The sequence below is a fragment of the Gnatocerus cornutus genome, chromosome 3, assembly GCF_029298725.1.
Source record: "Gnatocerus cornutus isolate USDA-ARS CGAHR chromosome 3, icGnaCorn1.1, whole genome shotgun sequence".
Lineage (NCBI taxonomy): Eukaryota > Metazoa > Arthropoda > Insecta > Coleoptera > Tenebrionidae > Gnatocerus > Gnatocerus cornutus.
In genome coordinates, this window is record NC_142235.1 from 11,899,609 (window position 1) to 11,921,907 (window position 22,299).

General features: G+C 35.2%; 3 protein-coding genes across 4 annotated transcripts in view; 1 reads left to right on the forward strand and 2 right to left on the reverse strand.

Annotated features, from left to right (window-relative positions):
• The first annotated feature begins 51 nt into the window (after positions 1-51).
• Mybbp1A (MYB binding protein 1a) lies at positions 52-5,318 on the forward strand. The gene is made up of 5 exons (XM_088032752.1): positions 52-255; positions 301-486; positions 537-719; positions 766-981; positions 2,661-5,318. Exons 1-5 carry the CDS (start codon positions 85-87, stop codon positions 5,283-5,285), a joined length of 3,381 nt encoding a protein of 1,126 aa, XP_087888878.1. The 5' UTR covers positions 52-84; the 3' UTR covers positions 5,286-5,318.
• A 448-nt stretch (positions 5,319-5,766) lies between these two features.
• Positions 5,767-8,351, reverse strand: Ube2g1 (ubiquitin-conjugating enzyme E2G 1). Of its 2 annotated transcripts, XM_088032832.1 has the most exons (6): positions 8,150-8,351; positions 7,699-7,801; positions 7,549-7,646; positions 6,321-6,499; positions 6,193-6,265; positions 5,767-5,979 (listed from the first exon to the last, which is right to left on the reverse strand). In XM_088032832.1, coding segments are annotated over exons 1-6 (501 nt in total). In that variant the 5' UTR covers positions 8,196-8,351; the 3' UTR covers positions 5,767-5,977. The 2 variants fall into 2 exon arrangements, with proteins under 2 accessions (XP_087888958.1, XP_087888957.1); XM_088032831.1 differs by having other exon boundaries at positions 5,767-6,265; positions 8,150-8,350.
• Positions 8,352-12,130: 3,779 nt separating this feature from the next.
• Positions 12,131-22,299, reverse strand: part of LOC148176949 (potassium channel subfamily K member 18) — a 236,832-nt gene continuing 226,663 nt past the window's right edge. The window contains exon 6 of the mRNA XM_088032666.1: positions 12,131-13,413. Coding sequence (XP_087888792.1) covers positions 12,650-13,413 — 764 coding nt within the window. The 3' untranslated portion in view covers positions 12,131-12,649. The remainder of the gene's footprint in view (positions 13,414-22,299) is intronic.

Genomic DNA, 22,299 nt, shown 5'->3' on the forward strand with positions numbered 1-22,299 from the left:
CTTCGCGGGAACTCTCCACCAATCGCACTCCCCCGACTGCGCTGTGATTGGTCGCCGGTTTGACTTTGACAGTTCAGTGTTTACATGATGGAGGCGCAACACGTGGAAACAGAAAACGTCTCAAACTTGAAAAGAAAACGAGAAACGTCCGTCTTAGATAACTTCACGAAGCTCACGAACGCGCAAGAAAAAGTCCGCGTCAAAGCAGGCGTGGAACTCCTCAAACACTTGAGCGAAGACAAGACTGCCGAAAAAGTGAGGTTAGATCGAATTGTACCACCATGTGATTTGTTATTTCAGGCTGAGGATGAATTGAAGTATGCTTTGGGGAGGCTCGTCCGAGGCCTGGGGGGGTCGAAACTCCCCGCCAAGACTGGATTCTTCGCTGCCCTCGTGGGGTTACTGAACCTCGGGGATGTCGCCGTGGGGGCTGTCCTGGACCACGTCGCCAAGGAGTTGCACAAAGGGGGCGGCAACAGCAAGAGCGTACGTTTTATCGGTGGTTGTAAAGATCCTGTTTTAACATGAAGTTCCAGGAAAACGCGGACGTGTGTTCTGGGCAGATTTTAGTAGCTGGGGCTATCATTCGATCGAATTTATACCACCGCTGCGATGACGAGGAAAAGGGGAAAATCCTGGAGCTCCTCCTCAACGCCGGGAAAGAGCGAACTTACCTCAATCTCGCGTCGTACAAGTTTTTGATTGATTTATTTGAAAAGGTAATTGGAAACTATTCAATCAGATTGATCAGTGTTGATTTCATAGATTGACTCCAAAGAGTTCGAGCGGGTTGTATTTCCGCTTATCAAAAACGATATTGGCAAGGCGTGGTCAGAACAAAATTTGGACACCCTGTATTTGCTGCTGGATATTGAAAAAAGGTTCTCAGAGTCTCTTCACAAGAAGTTCCTGAAGAACACTTTGGGGACGTCCGAAATTCTGTGCGAGGAGAGCTTGAGGGATGTTTGCAACACGCTGATGGTAAGACTGCGTGAAAGTTGGTAACACTGAACCAACAAGTACGCAACCTCCCACTCTGAAGGTTCAACAAACCGTGCCGGTCCATTTAAATACCATTGAAAGCGTTGTTTAGATGCAGTATTTAATTATTTTTTGTATTGTAGTTGGGTTGCAACTTCTTAAAATGTAATGCCTTAATGATAATTTTGATCAGTGAATGAATGGTAAATGTTTAATTTCAGCCTGAATATAAGCTGATATCTCTGTTAATTTTTGGCATATTAAGTTAAATTTTGATAAAATCGTAAAGTTCTTTTTTAGGGATATTTATATGCAACTTGCAACTTTGCAAAATCCATGGCGATACTAAATACAGCAGATATGGCAAATTCAATCTATTAGGATTTTTTGAATAAAGCTATTTTCTTGTAATTTTCTTCGCGTTAGAAATATTTCTAAAAGTTAGATATTATTCTTGAATTTTAAATTTATTTATACCAAATGAGGAGTTTTTAAACGAAAAATTTCCAATTTTTATTTTATCACATACATAAGTACAAGGTGTTTATAAATGTTTCTAGCATCAAGAGTGGCTCTGGAATTCCTGTCGTGCACTACTTTGGCGCTTTGTTTTTATAGTGAATATAATTATCTTGAAAATTATTTGTTATTATGTTACTTACGTCAACGACGTTTTGGTTACGGTTTTGTGTCAAAATTTTTGATTTTCAGGTTTCAAACCACAACTAGAACAGTTTTCTTCTCAAAACTTACTTTGCTCTATAATTGAGGTTAACTACAAATTATTAAAATTACAATTTTTTCCCAAACACCAAATTTTTACAAAAAATTGCATTTTTTTTTGTCAACACCAAAAATTGATCCAATAAATTTTCTTTGGTTAACTACAAATGTCAGTTGAAAAATCTAAACCCTCATTTATAATGAGTGGCAAATTTCTTTGACATTTCATAGCCACCCTTGATGCTAGAAACATTTATAAACACCTTGTACATAAATTTGTGTTCCCATTAAGTATAATTTTAGCCGAACTAAAAAATAAACAAAATCATTTATTTAGCAGAAATGAACAAAATAATAATATTTAATTATCAATAATTAACGATCGAATTTAAAGATTGTAATATTAAAAAAAAACGAAATAAGAATTTTAAGTTGAAATTTTGTCAAGAATGGATTCTGAGCAACTTTTCTTAAAAATCGAAGATGTCCAACAACAAAGAAGAAGATCACTTTATTCAAAAATTCGTGGACAATCTTTTGTTTTCAAATTCTTTCTTCTAAAATTAAGGAAGATAAAAGCTTATTCATTTACTCGTAAAGTACAAAGCACTATATTATTTTTTCGTCTAATCTGCAAATATTTCAATTTTATTTTAATTTTAATTTTCATCGTCAAGCGACAAACGCCTGTATTTTTTTTTGTTGGCGTTTTTGGACCACGCCAAAAGTGTCCTAAAATAAACAATAACTACTCAATGGCAGTATAGATAATACATATTAAAAGATTTCAACACAGCCGTAGTAAAAACACAGTCAAAAATAATTAAATACTGCATCTAAACAACGCTTTTAATGGTATTTAAATGGACCGGCACGGTTTGTTGATCCTCCAGAGTGGGAAGTTGCACACTTTACAGGCGGTAGTGCCCGCACTCCATAACGTTTGTGATTTCTAGGTTATACCACGCCTCCTCGCTCTTAGGCATCCAATCTTTGCTCTGATCCCGCCCCAACTTGCGGAAATGAACCTATCAGAGCCATTTTTCGCGCACTTGGACTCCGCCTTGGCCCGCTCCAACCGCAACAAATATCTCGCCTTCACCAAACTCCTGACGCAAACTATTCAGACCACGTCCGATCCGACCATCATACCCAACATCCTCACTAATAATTACATCCAACAGACAATTTCGACCTATAAGACAGCAGTGGGGAAGAACAAAGACAAGGAATTCAAAGAGGCGACTCAACAGCTCTTCGAGGCCATTCTGAACGCGATGAAGGGCGACACTGTCAAGACAAAGACTAAAATCAAAGTGTTAAAACGACTCTTGTTCAATCCAGGGACTTTTATTTTCGAGAAAGTAACCAAAAGTCGGTTGGTACAGAATATTACGGGGACTTTAAACATAGATGGGGTGAAAAAGTTGGGGGGGATTTACCGGGAGGTAGTTTTGGGGGAGTTTGATAAAGGAGGAGAGGCGTGGTGGAACGCCGACAGAGTCTACGCTGCTCACTTATTGGTCAAATTAGTGAACAACCCTGTGATGCAAGACGATGATTGGAAGGTCGAGCAGCTTTTGTTTTTGGGGAAGTTGGGGATTTTCACCGGTGAGATCGGCAACGAGCTCGCCGAGTCTCTCAAAGACGCCTTCTACTCCTCTCTTGATATCAAACTAACGAAGTTGGACAACTTGAGAGGAATCCTATCAAAGATCTTTCACGAGTTTGATGAGGCCATCACGAACGACCCGAGCTCGCTGCGCTCTCCCCTCGAAGACAAAGACCAGGAGACTTGGAAGAAGACGGTTAAGTTAGTCACTAAACTAGATGGTAGCTCGAAGAAGAAAGGGGCGGTCTTCCACACTCTCTTCTTGAATCTTGGTCTACAGATCTTCAACAGTTCGAAGATGGCGTCCGACTCTTTGACCGAGTTGTTCAGTTGCTACGAACGTACGAAAAAGAAAGACGAGTCTTCGGATGATCCTTTGTGGATCGAGGTCGTCGTCGACTTGTTCTTGAACCTTTTATCCCACAATTCTCACTTGCTGAGGCGGGTCATCAACTGTGTCTTTCCTCATCTCTGCAAATATCTCAATGGTACTGCCATCCACCAGATATTGGCGGTGTTGGATCCGAAGAACGAAGGCAACCCTCTGTCGCAACCAGGCGAGAGCGACGATGAAGAAGAAGACGAAGACGACGAGGATGAAGATGAAGAAGAAGAATCAGACGGCGGCGACGACGAGGAGGAGGAAGAAAACGTCAGCGACAAACTCCGCATGGCTTTGCACCAGATCCTCGGCGCCGACGTCGACAGCGACGCCGAGAGCGTCGATCTCGACACTCTTGACGACGAACACGGCGAGAAACTCAACGAAGCGCTCGGTCAAACATTCAAACAGTTCAAACCCAACCTGGGGAAGAACAAGAAGCAGAAGAAAGACGACGAAGCGCTCACTCATTTCCGAATCCGCGTTCTCGACCTGGTGGAGATCTACCTCAGTTCGAACCCGTCGTTAATACTGACACTGGAGATCATGCTACCTCTTCTCCAACTCCTGGAGTTCTGTATCAAGAACGAGCACCAGAAGCCCCTCCAAGACCGGGTGCGCTCAGTGTTGAAAAAACTGACTTCCTTGAAGAAGTTCAGCGAAGTTGAGGACGTCACTGAGGATGTCCTGGTGGATTTATTGAAGTCGTTATTGGAGAAGGGTACCAGGAACGCGGTGGTCATCCAAGAGATGGCCGAGAAGATCTCTGAAGGCGCGATTTTCGCCATAACATGTTCGCAGAGTACCGAGAAAGTTACGCGAGTGGTAACTGAAAGTCTCGAGGTCTTCTTCACGAGGCGCGACTGCGTGATTCCGTACGTCTTCTTCAAGAGTTTGGTACAACTCAACTGGGAGGGAATCATTCCGTTGGTGCCGCTCCTCACCGGTTTTGTCTTCGCGTCGAAAGTTAGACCTTTCAGACGCAACCAAGCGATGGAGCTCTTGGTCTTATTCTGTCACAACCAGAGGTTTATCAGTGGTCACAGTGAACATCTCCAGGATACTCTGGTGAACTTCCTCAAAGACTGTGTTGACTTCTTCAGGGAGTTTAACACAGACCCCGGTCAGAAGCGAGTCAAAGAGAAGTTCCTCACGAATTTATTCGAGCTTCTTCAGAGTGTGAGGACGTCGGTGTTGGCAAAAGGTTTCGAGAGTTGGGATATCTTGGGCGACGTCGTCAGAGAGTGCCGATCACAATTAACTTTCTCGAGAGACACTAAACTCGCGTATAATAAACTTTGCAAGAGTTTGAACATTTCGAACGTGGTGCAAATGAAGCAGAAGACGGTGAAGTTAAACAATGTCAATGAAGATGACGAACCGGTGGAGAAGAAGAAGAAGAAGAAAGAGAATGGAAGTGAGAACCAAAACGGAGTTAACAATAAGAAGAAACGAAACAAAAACAAAGAGGCGTTAAAGTTAAAGAAGCAGTCAAAGGAGTTGAGGTTGGAGAGTTTGTCAGGGGGTTTCAACGGGAAACGGAAGTTCGAGTTGGAAGAAGATGAAAGTAAAAGAGCGAAATTGTAACTTGTGATTCTTGTTGTAAATAAAACGTTTTACTTACTTTGATGCTGTTCTAGAATTGGAGAAACGTGCGCTTCACACAGTCACTGATTTTTAAATTTAGCCGATCTAGACGAAAATCTTTCAAACTGGGTTGACAGATCTAGGGATATTTAGCATCTCAAAATGTCAATTGTCAAAACTTTGAGATTAATTTCTTCAGGCTGATTTCACACGAAAAACTGCTTCTTTAGAATGGGTTAGTTACAAAAGGAAAATTCTTAATTTGCAATCTTTTGAGCGATTCTGATTGGTTTTTCTCAAAGTCAGCGGTTCTCAAACGTCGTCAAAAATCTAGAGATTTTTTGGGAATTTACGTTTTCTAAAATCAGCGGTTCTCAACCAGGCGTGACAAATATGGGAAAAACTGTTCTCTTTCAATTTCATGTTGATTTTTTTCGACGCCAGTGGTCCTCAAACGTCGCCCGTTATTAATAACGATAGCTTTATTAATAAAATTTACTTAACTTATGATACCTACAGTGTTACAGTTGAAATTTACATAATCTAATAGCAGTTACAAGTAGTGTATTTCGACAAACGTCTTAAGTATTACAGTTAAGACAACATTTGAATCTGACGGTCGTTCAGAGACAAAAACGAATCATGGTTTCCGCTTACAATACCACATTCACGCAATATAGTTATAACGAACATCCTAGAAAAAAAAATGGAACTTAGTTTAAACTCAAAACGAATCACCTCATCGAGACCAAAATGAAAAATAATTTGACCCCAGAGTTTTAAGACTTCTGTTAATGCACACAAAAATAAAAAAACTCATACAAAAATTCGAATTTAAAAAAAATGAAGAAACCGTTTTATTTGTGGTTATTTTTGTTTGTTTAATTAATTGGTTTAATGTACTAACATTCCTCTTGGGACTTCCTGACACACCGCGCTACTTTCCGTTTAAACTCCCCATACATTTCCCGCCACTCTTTCTGCAAATAAAGTGAGGTTAGAACAAGGAGGCTATTGATTAACAGTGGTACTTACTGCAGCGTCGACATTCGCGGGTGATTCGTCATTCGGATCAGCTAGCATTGAAATTACCGATATTAAAATAGTTTCTACTGTATGTACTGGCAGCCACCTTTCTGATGCTTTCTCGTATCCGAATTTGTCGTCGCCAGGCTCGTGGAGAATCGATATACATACGTCGCCGTTTTTATCGACTGCAAGAAAAAATTATGTACACAACATGGAATTTTAAACTACTACAATATTAATGTTTCACGTGATTTTTGGGTAATTTTACAAGATATTTCTGTAATTATATACACGGTGGCCTCTCACTTTAATCTTTGTTAATTCTAAACGAATATTAATAAAATTTAAACGCAAGATAACTGAAGAGATAAAGATTTATCTGGTATTGCAGACGCCACCTTGTTCCTTATTTGTCTTCATTTAAATTTAATAATCAAATATTCATTTCATCTAATAACAGGCGTTCGCTGAAAATCAATTGTCTAGCAGATCCAGTAATTAAGAAAAAAACAAAAACTAAGCCAACATTTCTAAACTCTAGAAAATCATCTCTGGCTATGAAATCAAGAACAATTTTGGACACTTCCAGCATTTGTTTCAGTCTGTCGTTTTTGACATTTCTCATTTGAGGTTATAGTATAGATTATGATTAATTTCAACCTACAGAGTCTTATTCCGGCTCTGTTATGACTAGTTATTTCGATCTGTTGGAAATTATTGCACTGCGTTAACACAGACACCGTTAAAATGTGTTTAATTTCACACTTTTAAAAAACAGAGGAAGACAAAATCAACGCCTTCACTTGTTATTTCAAAGATATGAAATAACTACTTTTAATGACAAAATCGACCAATTCTCTTATTCTGAATAAATTTACCTATTAAATAGGTGGCTACCATCGCATTTTCAACATTGAAATACTTTAATGTATGTCAATTTAAGGCTCACATATTCTATAATCTTCGTTTAAAATTTAAACAAAATCCGTTCACTAATGTCAAAGATGTTCTTTGGCCAAAAAAACTTAGATGGCAATGTGGGCAACTGCTGGAGTATTAAATGACGTCACGTCAGCAAAAAAGTTTGAGGGTCACTGATCCCAGAACGTCATTGCGCGAATTTCTCAAAAAATCAAGTTAGCAAAAATAACTGTTGCCAATACTCCAATTGATTTTCCCCCAGTCTATTTATAACCTAAAAATCCCTATGAGGGTTCATCACCCTCCAACTTACTATTTGGATGCCAGATTTCTGTCACAAATTTCATTTTGGGCGGCCTTAGTGGATATTCTTTAGGGAAATAAAGATGACATTTGAAGAATCCTCCTTCGCTGCAAAGTTCACACGTTTACCAACATAACCTTAAAAAAACGAAAGACTTACTAGAGGGTGTCTGGGGGTCCAATTATTAACACTTCCCATCTGTATATGTCATTATCGTCGATAAGCCCAGCAGAAAATCCCTCGACAGGGTTTTTGTTTAATTCTGGAAACAAATGGAGTATTAATACAGCAAGGTCATTAAGAAACAAAGAAAAGAAAAAGGGGGCACTGGTTTTTAGTGTGACTGTCAAAAAAATGACAGCGAGTGTAGATTGGGAGCTTAAGGGGGCAGCAATGGCTAGAGAGCCCACGATGGGGGGCCTGAGTGCTAAAACCACGTCGTTAACCCGGAAAAAGGCGAAATTCCCCTAGAATCTGGTGAGAAAAAACCTCGATCGGCTTTGGGGCTAATTTTGGCGTATAGGACAATTTTGGGACATTTTAGGTTGTGGTTTTCTTTGTGTTTTGTTGGTACTTTTCTGGGTGGAAATGGGCTATTTTTAGCGCTTACCTGCTAGCTGCTTTCTCAGTAGAAGAGCTGACTGTGGTTCTGACATTAATTACGAGTTTAATTTTGATCTAAAATACCAAACAAACACTGTTTCAGGGAAAAGATGGCCGGTGTTACTAGCAAATAGGACCGCATTGGATCATTTGAGTCACCTAAAACATATGTTATATCCGTGAAGGTTCGTAGCTCGGATAAACTTCGAGACAAGTGCTGGTCTCTTTTGGAGGAACTTCCAACTCGAGCAAACCGCGAAATTCAAACTTGAAACGGATTTTGACGTGACAGCGACGGCGGAAGAGACGACAATTGCGAATTTTGAAACTGACACAAACAAAAGTTCGCCTCGTCGCCAAAGCAACCAAAAAAACACGCCAAATCATCGAAAACGCCAGGTCGGTAACGCAGGTTTCTATAGTAAATACAGTCGATAGCTCGGAAAAAAACAACACCCTGTAGAACCACCGAGCAGAAAATTGAAGAAAACGGAAAGCGGCTCCACTAACTCTTTATTGATATTTATAGAATGCGCGGGAAGTTCAAATATTAACACCACGAAATTCTCTTGTGTTTTAGTTTTATCTGTTTTGTTCTTCTTTTCGCTTCCTCAGGTTTGTTGTAGTTGTATTTAGGGGTATTTAGAAGGCAAAAGCCAACCGGTGTCGTCGCATCCGTGAATATGAGTCAGCAATGTTTGCCTAAAAGCAAAATAAAATTCGAATCGATTCAGAGCGCGACAGAAAGGGTGGCGACAATGCTACCACTCCAGAAAAGTAAAAAGCGTATAAAAAAAACTGTAAAAAAGGCATTAAATGCGAGTTTATGGGTGAGTGACTTCAAGGTCGTTGTTCGGGGGCTTGAATATTTAAGGTGGCTGCGATATTTTTAGGCAAATTCGATTTAGAGTTTTCAAAATTACACTAGATATGGGTGACCTTGAAAATTTTCAATTAAATTGTTCCATTGTGTGATCTACAAAATTACCATTTTTGACGTATGTCTGTTTCTTTCTTGAAAACGGTGAAACTTGCCAAAAATTTTGTTTTTAGACGTTTTATTAGCTACGACATAATTTTTTGTTCAAGCCAACTGCGAGCGGAAATTTAATGGATTACGCGATAGTTATAAAAATTCATAAATATTTTCAAAAATTTCGAATTAAAATTATGTTCAAAATAAAAATGTTTGATTTTATTTATAGTTAATTTAACTGTTGTTAGATCATGTTAACTTATATTGTGTGATCTATAAAATTTCCACTCTAAACAGACCATTTATTTTGATCGTGTGTTTGCCTTTTGCTTAAAAACTCTAAGATTTTTCAAAAATTTTGTTTTTATATGTAGAAACTGTTGCGGTGGTATTAGCTACGACATGATTTTTTTTCGAAGCCGCTGCGATCTGTAAATATTTTCTAAAGTTCGGCTCATTGCTATCAGTCCACACAATTTTCGAAAATTCTTGGGTGTAAATCAGGATTTCAATTCTTTAGTGAGAAAATTAGGGAAAAATTGAATGTAGCGATTTTTGAGGTTAACACCTTGATAAAGTTGAGTGTATTAATCAATAATTAATTACAAGTTTGTTGCAAAAGAAAGGTTTTATTAGATATTTAATAAGTTTTAGCAATCTTGCGCAAAACGATTAGCTTCTATAGTTTGAACAGTGAGAGTTTGAATGACAGAAAAGTCACTAAATCTACGCAATAAAAAGTGTACTTACGCGCGAAATTTAAAATGACAAAATAACCGCAGGGCTGCGATCATAAAAATCACTCTGTGTATAAAATGTGACACAAAAGCGTTCATAAAATGTCCATTTTATAATATCAACCAGCTTCTCCCGCACCTATGATTTTGGTCAAATTTCTAAATCATCGGAAAAGAAGCACAAGATCTATCTAATGGCCAACTTTGAGATCGATCGTACTAATTAGGAAAAATGAGAATCAACTTTTTGAGACTTTGATTGGCCATAACTCAGTTATTTGTTGTTGAATCTGAATTTAAATCCCAGATTTGGAATCTACGGAAAATTCTGCATACACTGGTGTATAATAACTCAAGTTTACTCGAAAAAATAAGCGAGATGTCGATATCAGAAGTTTGGCATAGTTTTAGTCATAAATTTTTGCAAAAATTTGCAAATTTCGACTTTTGAAAAATCTATGAACTATTTCTTATGTAAAAACTCGCGAGAAAAACGATAGCGCACACCGCATCTTAAAATCTGTAATAGTTTTTGAGATATTGAGCACGAATTGTTTTGAACCTTCAAAAATTGGCTCTCTGACGACAACCCAAAATTTCAAACGGCCATAACTCAGTTATTTGTTGACAAAAATTAAAAATTCTTATGTTTTTGGATTCAGCGTGACATTTTGCGTAAAATGAAACCCAAATTTGTTGAGTTTGCTTAATAAATAAACGAGACATTGGGCATTGGCCAAAAACTGTTTTGAAAACGTCATTTTAGGGTGATTTTCAATCAATGTTTTCAAAATGAAAACGACTATTAATAGCTTTGAATTATACATCAGTCGAAAGAGGAGCTCGAAATCTATCTCCTGGCCAAATTTGAGATTAATCTAACAAATAGTTTACGAGTTATGACCAATATTAAAAAAAAAATTTTTCCCGAAAAATCGACTATCGAATTTTGGGCTTTTGATAACGTTTTCTCACGTAAAATGAGCCGAGAAAAAGAATGGCGCAAACCGCATCTGAATATCTCAAATAGATATTTAACTTTAAAAATTATGAAAAATGAGGAAAAATGAAACTTTGATCGGCCGTAACTCAGTTATCTGTTGTTGGAACTAAATTTAAATCCCAGATTTGGAATCTGCGTAAAATTCTGCGTACACTGATGTATAATAACTCAGGTTTACTCGAAAAAATAAGCGAGATATCGATATCAGAAATTTGGCATAGTTTTAGTCATGAATTTTCGCGAAAATTGCGTTTTGTATGTAGGTGATGTGTCGAACATTTAAATAACCACGGAAACCGTTCATAAACGCAACAACACTTTGGCGAATCTCAGTGATAATCACATCAATCTGACGTCAAACGCTCCAACAGACGTCTCACTTTATGAACACACCTCAGTTACTGACAACCTTGTCAACTCATTTCGCGTTGGAATGTTGTGTTTTTAGTGTATTTTGTAGCATAATTTGCTGCCAACCTATATGTCAGCTGTCGAAATCTCCCAATCTCTCACCGGATAGACTATACGCATGCCACAGTTGAATCAAGGTCAAACGCCATTGCTGCCAACTTAACTTTTTAATGAGTGGACCGATATTAATGAGCTGTGGTATAGAAATTTTCTGAAAAAGTTGGAAGATTCTTGGCTTTTGAGTAGCATTGAACATTTTTAATTATAATTATTTGTTAGTCAAACTATTTCTAGTAATTACAAATTCATGTAGGCTTTCTTTTTTGCTATATGTATTTAGAAATTTAGAAGCTCAAATATATTGTGTGATTCATTAAATTTCCATTCGCAGTTGGCTTTGAGAAAAAAAATCATGTCGTAACTAACACCATTACAGTAGTTTCGACTTAATATTTGCGAGATTTGCTAGTTATCGAACAAGAAGTCAACGCACGTCCAAAATACACGACCTACCTAGAATGGAAATTTAATCACACGTTAATTTCATTTAATTAAGATTAATGTAATTAAGAATGTCAACCTTAAAATTTTTGAAAATATGAACTAAAATTTTTGGTCCACATTTATTTCTTTTGGATAAAATACAATTTGAAAACAAATCAAGTTGACAAAAAATGGTAATAAGGCTACAATTGGTCTAATTTTTGGATGACCTTGAAAATTTTGAGAATCGGTAAAATTGCTTCTTTAAAATTTGCAAACTTGTAGGCTTTACTTGTCGCTACACCTTTAAAAATAGAATTGCAAAATCTCCAAAAATTTTCAAAAAAAAGTGGCTTGAATGTGATCACAACTCCTCAATTTTTATTAAAGAATTTATTATCATTTATACAAATTATACATTCATTCAACGCAGTCTCACAATTGTACATGTAATTATAAACAGTCTAACAGAGCAACATAGGAATCATCAGAGTACAAAGAACTCGATTATATTACAGCTAACATATTTACAGTCGAATCGTCTAACAGTAAGTCACAATTATATACAATGATTAAGTAACAATAGCGCTACAAATCGTAAAACGCGAGATTGATTAGAACTACGAAAGTCATCGTCTTTGGTCGTTTCAATCCAACTTAGAATATCACAATAGTCGAAAAAGATATGTTGGTAAATTACATCTCTGTATTATCTTCAGAGTTCTCTTCGTTCTCGGGTAATTCCGGCACTGTATACACTCCCGTCATAACCGGACCTTCGAGTACTTCGGGCATTTTCGTCGGCGCCAGATCTTGCGTGGGAGTCCCAGTACTCAACAGAGTCTCTTCTGTCAAGTTCCTGTGGTAAAAATTGGGATTTTTGATTGGATTGAATTGTCATGACGTCATGTTGAACGGATCCGACGAGTTCATGTCATCGGTGAAGCTCGTCGAGTTCATTTTCGGCATGATCTTCTCTTGGTGCTTCAGTCGATGGACGATCTCATCATGGACGACGTTGAAGCACATGGCAGTGAGTGCCATTCCTGACATTATATAAATTGAGCAAAACCATATCGTGGTATTCGATTCGTTATTGATGAAAGGGTCAGATCCCGGAACCATATTTCCGAACCCAATGGTCGTCAAGCTCATGAAACAGAAGTAGAACCCGTCGAGGATATCCCAGTTCTCCAGCTTGTACAACGCGAAAGTCCCTAGACAGATGTAGATGAACATCATCGCTAGACATAGAAGAATCGGCGCTAGAATGCTCAGACCGTGCATAGATGACTTTGATTCGTTGTCTGTGCAGCTCAAACTGTCAATTTCTTTGACTGGAGAGTGGAGGTTGTTGTGAATGGAGTTGGACCGGACGTAGAAAGGTTCCTGGAGTGCCATCTGTTGCTGGAGCTCTTGTTGTTGGCGCTTTTTCTTCATCCGACGTTCTTTTTCCGCCATCCTCTTCTCGTCGTAGCAACAATAGCCGCAGTTTGAGCAGAGGCAGCAGCAGAGGGCACGGGAGAACACGCCTCGGGCGACGCGGCTGAGGATGGAGCCGATGCTTGAGAGGTAGATGAGAGTTAGCGGGATGCCCAGCACGGCGTAGCCCATTGTAACCGCCTTGCCCAGGGTGGTTCGTGGGGCGATGCTACCATAACCTAAAACAAGGAAAAAATAAGCATAAAAAACAATAATAAAAATGGTAAGTGTTTGGGGGGCGCGATATTTCTATTAAATTGTAATTAGTTAATCTGTCAATCAAACTGTGTGATCTATAAAATTTCCATTCTCGACAGGCCATGTGTTTTTAACAAATGTCGGTTTTTTGCCTGTAAAATTTCTCAAATATTTAGCCTTGATACGTCCAAATTGCTGCGGTGGTAAAATGGTGGAAAATGAAAATTTAATAGATCACACGATAGTTATAATTATAAAATAAAGATCGCTGCAAGTTTTATATTTTCATAGAAATTTGGAAGTTAACACATGATTTAATATAAGTACAGTACAACCTCGATTATCCGTGCTTTTTGGGCCCGCTCGGATAATCGAGTTGTTAAATAAACATACATTTTAAGGCAACAGAATGATTTGGAACGTTTTTTTAATTCAAGATATAAAATAACTTAAATTTATCAACATAAATAATTGTAAATTTCTAGACATTTATGAACGTCTAGAAATATTTAGGAACAAAAATGTAATAATGAATTCAGACAACGGCCCCATCCCCTCCTCCTCTCTCTACTCCCTTCTACCTGCGCCAAAGGGTGCGCGTCGACAAGCTTTTAGTATATAAGGACGAATTATTAGTTAGTTTTTAGTTTAATCGTCGCTCTGATGATGGTAGCATTGCTATAGAAACGCGCGTCACCATTTTTTTTGACGAAATTTGGTGTTTGGGAATAAATTGTATTTTTGATAAAAGTCACTAGTGTGATATGAATATATCCGCACATACCTGTCAAAACTGATTTGTCAGAAACGACCTAACAATTCATTTTTATCATTATACATGTTGTTTTACAGTGAATCGTCTACATATTTGAGACAAAAATTTAACAATTACATTTGTATTTCAAAATAACTGTCAGTTTTGACAGGTCTGTGCGGATATATTCATATCACACCAGTGACTTTTACTTTTGGACATGGATGTACAAAAACATCAACTTTCGGAGTCATTTAACCGTGTGGAAAATGCCACTTTCATTACGGGGTCGTAGGAAAAATTATTTTTCGTCAATATTGAACATGGAACAACTGCTACCTACTTGTTTTGCACCATTAATGCGAACTGAAATGATGCAAATCTAACGTAGTTAAAGCACATTTTGGACAATTAAAATAAATTTTACCGCGAAATGTTACCACATGATACGTCTTTGGGTTCCTACTTCGCTGGCACTAATTTGTCATCTGTCAAGTCAGGTATTCATGAATAAGAATCACCCTGTAGCAACGATATTTATAACATAGAAGGTGACAAAAAAAGGGCCTATGCATGTTGCAGCTACTTTTTTCCTGAGCCCAAAATTGAAAACTGAAACTAGATTTGTGCTTTCTTAACTGAAATAGAAGCTTTTACCTCTTTTTAGTTAAAATTTCATTGTTAGAGATTAGATTTTTTACAGTTAATATCATTAACCAATATTCTGTATCAAAAAAGGAAAAAAAAGTGCTTTAAACCAAATTCCTTAGGCTTTTAAAAGTACCATGTTTTAGCTTTGAAGAAACATTTTGTTGCAACATTGTAAGCTCTTAATGCATATTAGCTGCTTAGTTGCGGAGGCTACCGAATGTAAAATGAGCAGCACTGCCAAGCTTTTCCTTTAAAAAGAATTCATATTGTAAATAGGAATAGGTTTAGATTAATTATTTTGCTTTAATTTCTGAGATGGTTTAACAGAAAAGAACATAATACTACCACTCATGGGCGTCTTTTCTTCATCATCCTGTATTGAGTTCACAATTGAATTAAGTAATCAAACTAAAATGTAGAAATCTTTTACTAATAAATTTGTACAATAAATCTTAACTCAGAGCTAAATCGCTCTAAATATAATAAAAATTATTTGAACTACTAAAGCAAAACGATTGAACTAAATTTAATAGAAAACGATTAAATCTAACATTTTATCGGTGTATACAGGGTCCGGCAACACTTGTGTCCACACCCAAAATCGTCTTTAATTTTTGCAAATTTGCATACGCTCATAGTTGACAAAGCTCTAGAAGCTGACGCAAAAATTTGTTTTTTATCACGGTTAAAAATATCTCAGTTGTTATTTTAGATTGAATGCAAATTGTCTTCAAAAGGACATAGCCGGATTAATATGTGAAATCTGCCCCCGTGGCTTTTTCGACTCACGCTTAGGGGATCGATTGGGTGTCGAATAAAAATAATTCACCTTAATTTTTAGCTCTTTAACCCAAACGGTTTGCGAGATTTTTAAAAAAACCTGTTTTTTCGTTTTAATTTTTATTTTTATAGTAAAACTTAAAATTAATAAATAATAATTTTTTTCCTAATTCTTAGACGTCCAAGACATGAAAAAAATAATATGATCATAATTTTTACACGAAAAGCTGATTTTTGGCGGACGAAAGAAAATTAAAATTTATTTTTTTAGCCTTCTTAAAATATGTCACCAAAACTTGTCAGAAAATGTCTTCTATACACTCAGGAATTTTTTCGAATTTTTTGGAGTGGTGGAACAATATGAAAAAAAATAAAAACTCATTTTTTTTAAACCTCGCGTTTTAACTTATATTTTTTTAGTTCAGAAAAATACGTAAAAAATATTTTTCAAATAACAATAGTCTTGGTGAAATTGTCGCTTTGTCGATGTTAATTAACAATTTTTGGTGTCTATAAAGTGCAACATGCCCGTGTTAAACATTTATAAGAGTGAATAAAGTGACTTGTGAAATTTTGGTGTAAACGTAGTTTACTCAACTCAAATATCGCTAAAATTTATAATTCTTAGGCGTCGCGACGCCAACCAAACCATGATGAAAAACAAATTTTTGCGTCAGCTTCTAGAGCTTTGTCAACTATGAGCGTATGCAAATTTTCAAAATTGTAACTTTAAAATTAAAGACGATTTTGGGGGTGAACACAAGTGTTGCCGGACCCTGTATATTGTATCTGGTGAAATCAAAATTAACAAAAAAAAACCTGAAAATTGAACTACCTACAGGTGTCCGGAAATCGTTAATTTTCGTATCAAACTTTGCCTTTTCTATCCATCGATATCTCGAAAAATTGAACTTAAATCTCATTAAACTACACCAACCGGTACACATGAAATTCCAAATTTTAAGTTTTCTAACATTGGAAGTAAAAATTCGAAGTAGTTGGTCATCGATTTGTGTCTTTTTTGTAATGCACGGATAATCCGCACCCAGATAATCGAGGTTCTACTGTAATTAAAATTAATGCTATTATGATGACTTTATCTGACTTAATTTCTGGTTCACATTGGATGAAATGCAACAAGAAAACAAACATAGCATGTAAAAAACATTAATATGAAGTATAAACGTGAGAATTCAACTCACCATAGATTCGATCAATAAGAGACATTTATTTTTTCAAATAAACCAATCACAGCAAACTTTTCTTGGAAATTTTCACTAGTGAAATTTTCAGTGACAATTCCACGCGAGCTGTCAGTTGCTTGTCAGTTCGTTGAATTCTCATGACGAATATAACTCGGGAGCTCGAAATTGTGGGAAATTTTTCCTCCAGCACTCGTAGTTTGGTTCTCCGGACAATTGGACAATTGATCGTCGAAAAAACTACTCGTCTGTCGGAAAAATTTCGAGCCCACTCGTTATATTACTTATGAAAATTTATCGAATTTTTGAATGGCCTTGAAATTGTTGAAATAAAATCATACAGAATAGTTAATAGTAGATTTTGTAATACGGCAGAAAAGTGGTACTTTTTGTGACACTTTAAGAAAAAAAATGTTTTTACCACCGAAATATAAAGACTGAACGTTTTACATATATCTTGTTGCACTTATGAATCTAGAATCAAAAAAACATTTCGCGAAATCTCTCCAATTACGATGTTTTAGAATATTTGATTCGACTTAATGAAAATTTTCAAATTACTTTTTGAAAAAATTGATAAGTTACTTCAATGTGAAAAGATTTTGGATTTTTGGATGACCTTAAAAATTTTGAAATTAAGGCAAAAAAGTTCAATTGCTTTCTTATAATCAATTATAAAACTGTAAACACTTCTTTTCTTGTTGTATGTTTTAGTCTACAATCTAAAATATGTTTAGGCAAAATTTCTTTAATTATATTGAAAGTTCGGAAAATAGAATTGCAAAATTTTAATTCTTAAATTCGGTTTTTATGACAACTTAATAAAAAAATAAGTTTTAAGACTTAGTGGAGTTTTTGGACGAACTTCAAATTTTTTAAATTAAACTAAAGAAATTCAAAGTGTTTCTTAAATTCAATTATGAAAGTCTCAATTCTCAATGAAAGTGAGTGTGTGATCCACAAAATTTTTATTTAGGGTAGGCTTTGACAAAATTTACGTAAGTCGAGAAAAAATTTGACAGTAGTTTGACATTTGTCATTTGATTTCATTTCAATTAGTTTTCAAAACATTATTGATTCTGGAGATTATTGAGGTTATATCAAAAACAAAATTTCACTCCGACATGACTTCTATGTTTGTCTCTCTCTTTCATGGCCTACCCTAAACAAAAATTTTGTAACTCACATGATACAATTGCTGCAAATTCTTCCAGTTATATAAAAATACATATATATAAAAATTATGAAAATGAAATCTAAAATTTTAAACGCAAATCTAACCTCAGTTTTGATGAAGTTCTTACAGCAAAAAACGTATAGACGACTTCAGAAATAAAAGTTGATCAGTGGCTTTGTAATAATTAGTGAAATTTTTGGAGGCCTTGAAATTTTTGAAAATTAATCAAGCCGTTTAAATGTTTTTTTAATTTTTAAATATAGTATATGAGCTTTCTTTGTTTGTATACATATTTACAATGTAGAATCTCAATATTTCTTTATAAGAAAATTTGGTGAATTTGTCTTGAAAATTTAGAATTTAAAGCAAAGTAGTTTAAAATGTTCCTTATACGCAGAAATAATAGTATATTAAAGAACGTGTTTTATAATGGCCAATTTGGTGCACGAGTTCGCCTACGGCTCGTTTTGTATGGGGCGAGTGCACCAATGCCATTATAGAACAAGTCCTTTATACTATTTTTTCGAATTTGCACCCTTTTTTAATAAAAAATTTAACTTTTCCATTTCTAAGACTTTTCGTTTTACACGATTGGTAATGGTTTTGTAACCACGACTTGCCACTTGATTTTCGAATTCAATTTAAAATTTGACATTTATTGAGTTTCACTGTCACTGAATTTTGACATAACGTAACCTAACTTCACAGCCAGTATTCATGTCTACTATATTCGCACTAAAGTGCGAGCGTTCTAGAGCATCTGTACTTAATATCCATTCACAAAACATAAAAATCAAATTACCTTAGATTTTTGGTAAATCTGGTACTTGGTTAGCTGCATAAATAAACCTCTCTGTGGGACTGTACTTTGAAGTTTGTTTTAGGTTACCTAAGGGAAGTGAAAGGATCCAGTTGATACCTTTTAATGTAAAAAAAACCCAATTTTTTTTATTTTTTTTGCGCAAAGTAAAATTCAAGTCGAATTTGAAACTTTTAAATTCAACTTTTGACATTAGAATTAGAAACGCCCATTTAGTTACCACTCTCGCCAACTGTCACGTTTAGGAAGTTTTGTATTCGGCAACCTTAGTAACTTTTATGTTTTGTGAACGGATATTATACATATTTTCGAATGTAAAATTTCAACATCTTCAAATTTGTCGGGTTTTGAATGGTCTTAAAAAATTTGAAATTAATGCAAAGTAAAGTATCGAGCGTTAAAAAAAAACGGATCAGACCAGGTCAGGTTAGGTAACGTCACCTATTGACATTTTGCACTAAGGTTTTGCGCCACATTATTCTGTCAAAAATCTGCTTTTAAGTGACACTGTGGGATCTTGTCAAAATTCGAATGAAAAAAACGTAAAAAATCAAACTTGAAGTTTGTTTTGATAGTTTCAACGTTTGAGAAAAGCCAAAATTTTACTGCTTCAAAAGGAAATTTAATTATTATAATTCGTTTTTCATCACATTTCCCACAATAAAGCATGTCTGGTTTAGTTCAAGAATCGCCACCAGAGAGCGTTTTTTTTTTTGTAGTGTATGTAGCATGGTTCATGTTGAAATGGTACTTGACATTACTAATGGAGTGCGGGCATTACCGCCTGTAAAGTATCCAACCTCCCACTCTGAAGGATCAACAAACCGTGTCGGTTCATTTAAATACGATTGAAAGCGTTGTTTAGATGCAGTATTGAATTATTTTTGACTGTGTTTTTACTATGGTTGGATTGAAACCTTTTAATATGTATTATCTATACTGCCATTGAGTAGTATTTGTTTACTCGGACACTTTTGGCTTAATTAGTGGTCTAAAAACGCCAACGAATAACGACTTTCCAAATTTGATATTTTAAAAATCGAAAAAAAAAGTTACAGGCGTTTGTCGCTTGACAATGAAAATTAAAATAAAATCGAAATATCTGCTGATTAGACGAAAAAATAATACAGTGTTTTGTACTAAATGAATAAGCTTTTATCTTCCTTAATTTTAGAAGAAAGAATTTGAAAATGATACATTGTCCACGAGTTTTTGAATAAAGTGAACTTTTCCTTTGTGTTGACTGAAAGTTGCTCAGAATACATTCCTTACAAAATTTCAACTTAAAAATCTTATTTCGGTTTTTTTTTTTAATATTAATCTTTAAATTTGATCTTTAATTACACTGTGTTACGAAATTTTAGAAAAGTCATATTTGTCTGATTTTTTGTTAATTAGCTTTCTTTTAAAGAATATAAATATCATTTGTGTGAGTTGTCCCCCAGAAAAATTATAAATTCATTTGTTTCTCGCGTTGGAAAATTAACAATTCTATTCATAAAATAATACAAAAGCGTTCAAAATACAATAAACTATAAAATAAAATGCGTTTTTTTTTTTAAATTTAAAATATAATTTTTGTTCTAGCAAATAAAAAATAACAGCAACCCAAAATAGCAGTTACTGAAATGATTTTGAAGTTCTAAAGACACTGGTATTTGTGAATGTTGTCTTTAAAGACTCACGAATACCATGTCTTTAGCTCGAGGAGCAATTTGTCAGTCAATTTGGAGATTTTAATGCCGAAATAGATTTTATACGCTTCCCAAAATTTCGCCGCAGAAATTATTTTAAGTTTTTCTTATTTAATTGTTATATAACACCCCCCATGTAGATAAATAAATTCGCAAATAATTTACATTGTCATCTTTTGTGGAAACTTTTAAATTCGCTGTGAGGCAAACAGCGAAAACAAAAATTTTTGAAACTATTTTTTTTCTCTTAATATAACGACATTTCGACAAAACCAGTGATAACATGTCAAAAAGTTCGTCAGTCTCTAACGATAAATATGAAAAAAAAATAACATAATAATTTTTGTTGTTACATAGAGTTACTGATGAATTAAATATTAGGAGTATTATTTTGTTCTTTTCTGCTAAATAAATGATGTTGTTTATTTTTACGGAAACTCAAAATTTAAAGATTGTGAAAGTGATAAAATAAAAATTGGAAATTTTTCGTTTAAAAACTCCTTATTTGGTATAAATGAATTTAAAATTCGATTCTAAGCAACTTCTCTTAGAATAATACCAAACTTTTAGAGATATTCCTAATGCGAAGTAAATTATAAGACAATAGCTTTATTCAAAAAATCCAAATAGATTGAATTTGCCATATCTGCTGTATTTAGTATCGTCATGGGTTTTGCAAAGTTGCAAGTTGCATAAAAATATCCCTAAAAAAGAACTTTACGATTTTATCGAAATTTAACTTAATATGCCAAAAATTAACACAGATACCAGCTTGTATTCTGCCTGAAAATTAACATTTACCATTCACTGATCAAAATTATCATTAAGGGATTTTAAGAAGTTGCAATCCAACTACAATACAAAAAATAATTAAATACTCCATCTAAACAACGCTTTCAATGGTTTTAAATGGACCGGCACGGTTTGTTGATCCTCCAGAGTGGGAGGTTGCATACTTTACAGGCGGTAGTGCCCGCACTCCACAGTGAGGTGACATATATAACTAGAGGCAGAAAAATCCCTGCCATATTGTTTTCACATGGACTCCATATTGGAAATAGTTTTACATTGTCTTACATTTGCATCTATGCAACCAGAAATATATGTCAACATTGCGGTACATGTGCTCTAATTCCCTAATTATTCTAATTTAATTTTATATATAACTAACACATATAAACGACAAATATAAAGATTTTCCCGATAGAAAAACCCCGACTGATTAGTTGTTAATCAACGACAAATTTAAATAACTGAACGACAGAGTATTATGATAAGAGGTGAATGTCAGATAATTTCATATTATCTGTTGTGCTGAAAAATACCACCCATATGAATATATCCGCACAAACCTGTCAAAAATGACAGTTATTTTGAAATACAAATGTAATTCTTAAATATATGTCTTAAATATGTAGACGATTCACTGTAAACAACACGCATAATGGTAAAAATGAATTGGTTAGGTCGTTTCTGACAAATCAATTTTGACAGGTCTGTGCGGATATATTCATATCACACTAGTGACTTTTACTTTCGGAAATAGATGTACAAAAACATCAAAAATCTAAATATGTGGAATACGTCACTTTTATATGAGGTCGTAGAAAAATGATATATGTATACTTAAAAAATGAACTATTGTCAAGATTTATGGTTTCTTCCTGATGATGAAAGGTCGTAGGAAAAATAGTGTACATAACTCGTCGGAAAGTGTCTTTCTTGCACTCGTCTAATATCTGCATTCGGCTGGCGCCTCGTGCATCTGCATTTACACTCGTGTGAAATT

Excerpts from the sequence above, each read along its gene's own strand:
- Mybbp1A (XM_088032752.1), top strand. The coding sequence starts at position 85 with ATGATGGAGGCGCAACACGTGGAAACAGAAAACGTCTCAAACTTGAAA. Across the intron at positions 256-300 it reads AAGACAAGACTGCCGAAAAA|GCTGAGGATGAATTGAAGTA; the intron begins GTGAGGTTAGAT and ends TTGTTATTTCAG. Across the intron at positions 982-2,660 it reads ATGTTTGCAACACGCTGATG|GTTATACCACGCCTCCTCGC; the intron begins GTAAGACTGCGT and ends TGTGATTTCTAG.
- Ube2g1 (XM_088032831.1), bottom strand. The coding sequence starts at position 8,195 with ATGTCAGAACCACAGTCAGCTCTTCTACTGAGAAAGCAGCTAGCAG. Across the intron at positions 7,647-7,698 it reads GGACCCCCAGACACCCTCTA|CGAAGGAGGATTCTTCAAAT; the intron begins GTAAGTCTTTCG and ends TGAACTTTGCAG. Across the intron at positions 6,500-7,548 it reads AGAAATCTGGCATCCAAATA|TCGATAAAAACGGCGACGTA; the intron begins GTAAGTTGGAGG and ends TTTTTCTTGCAG.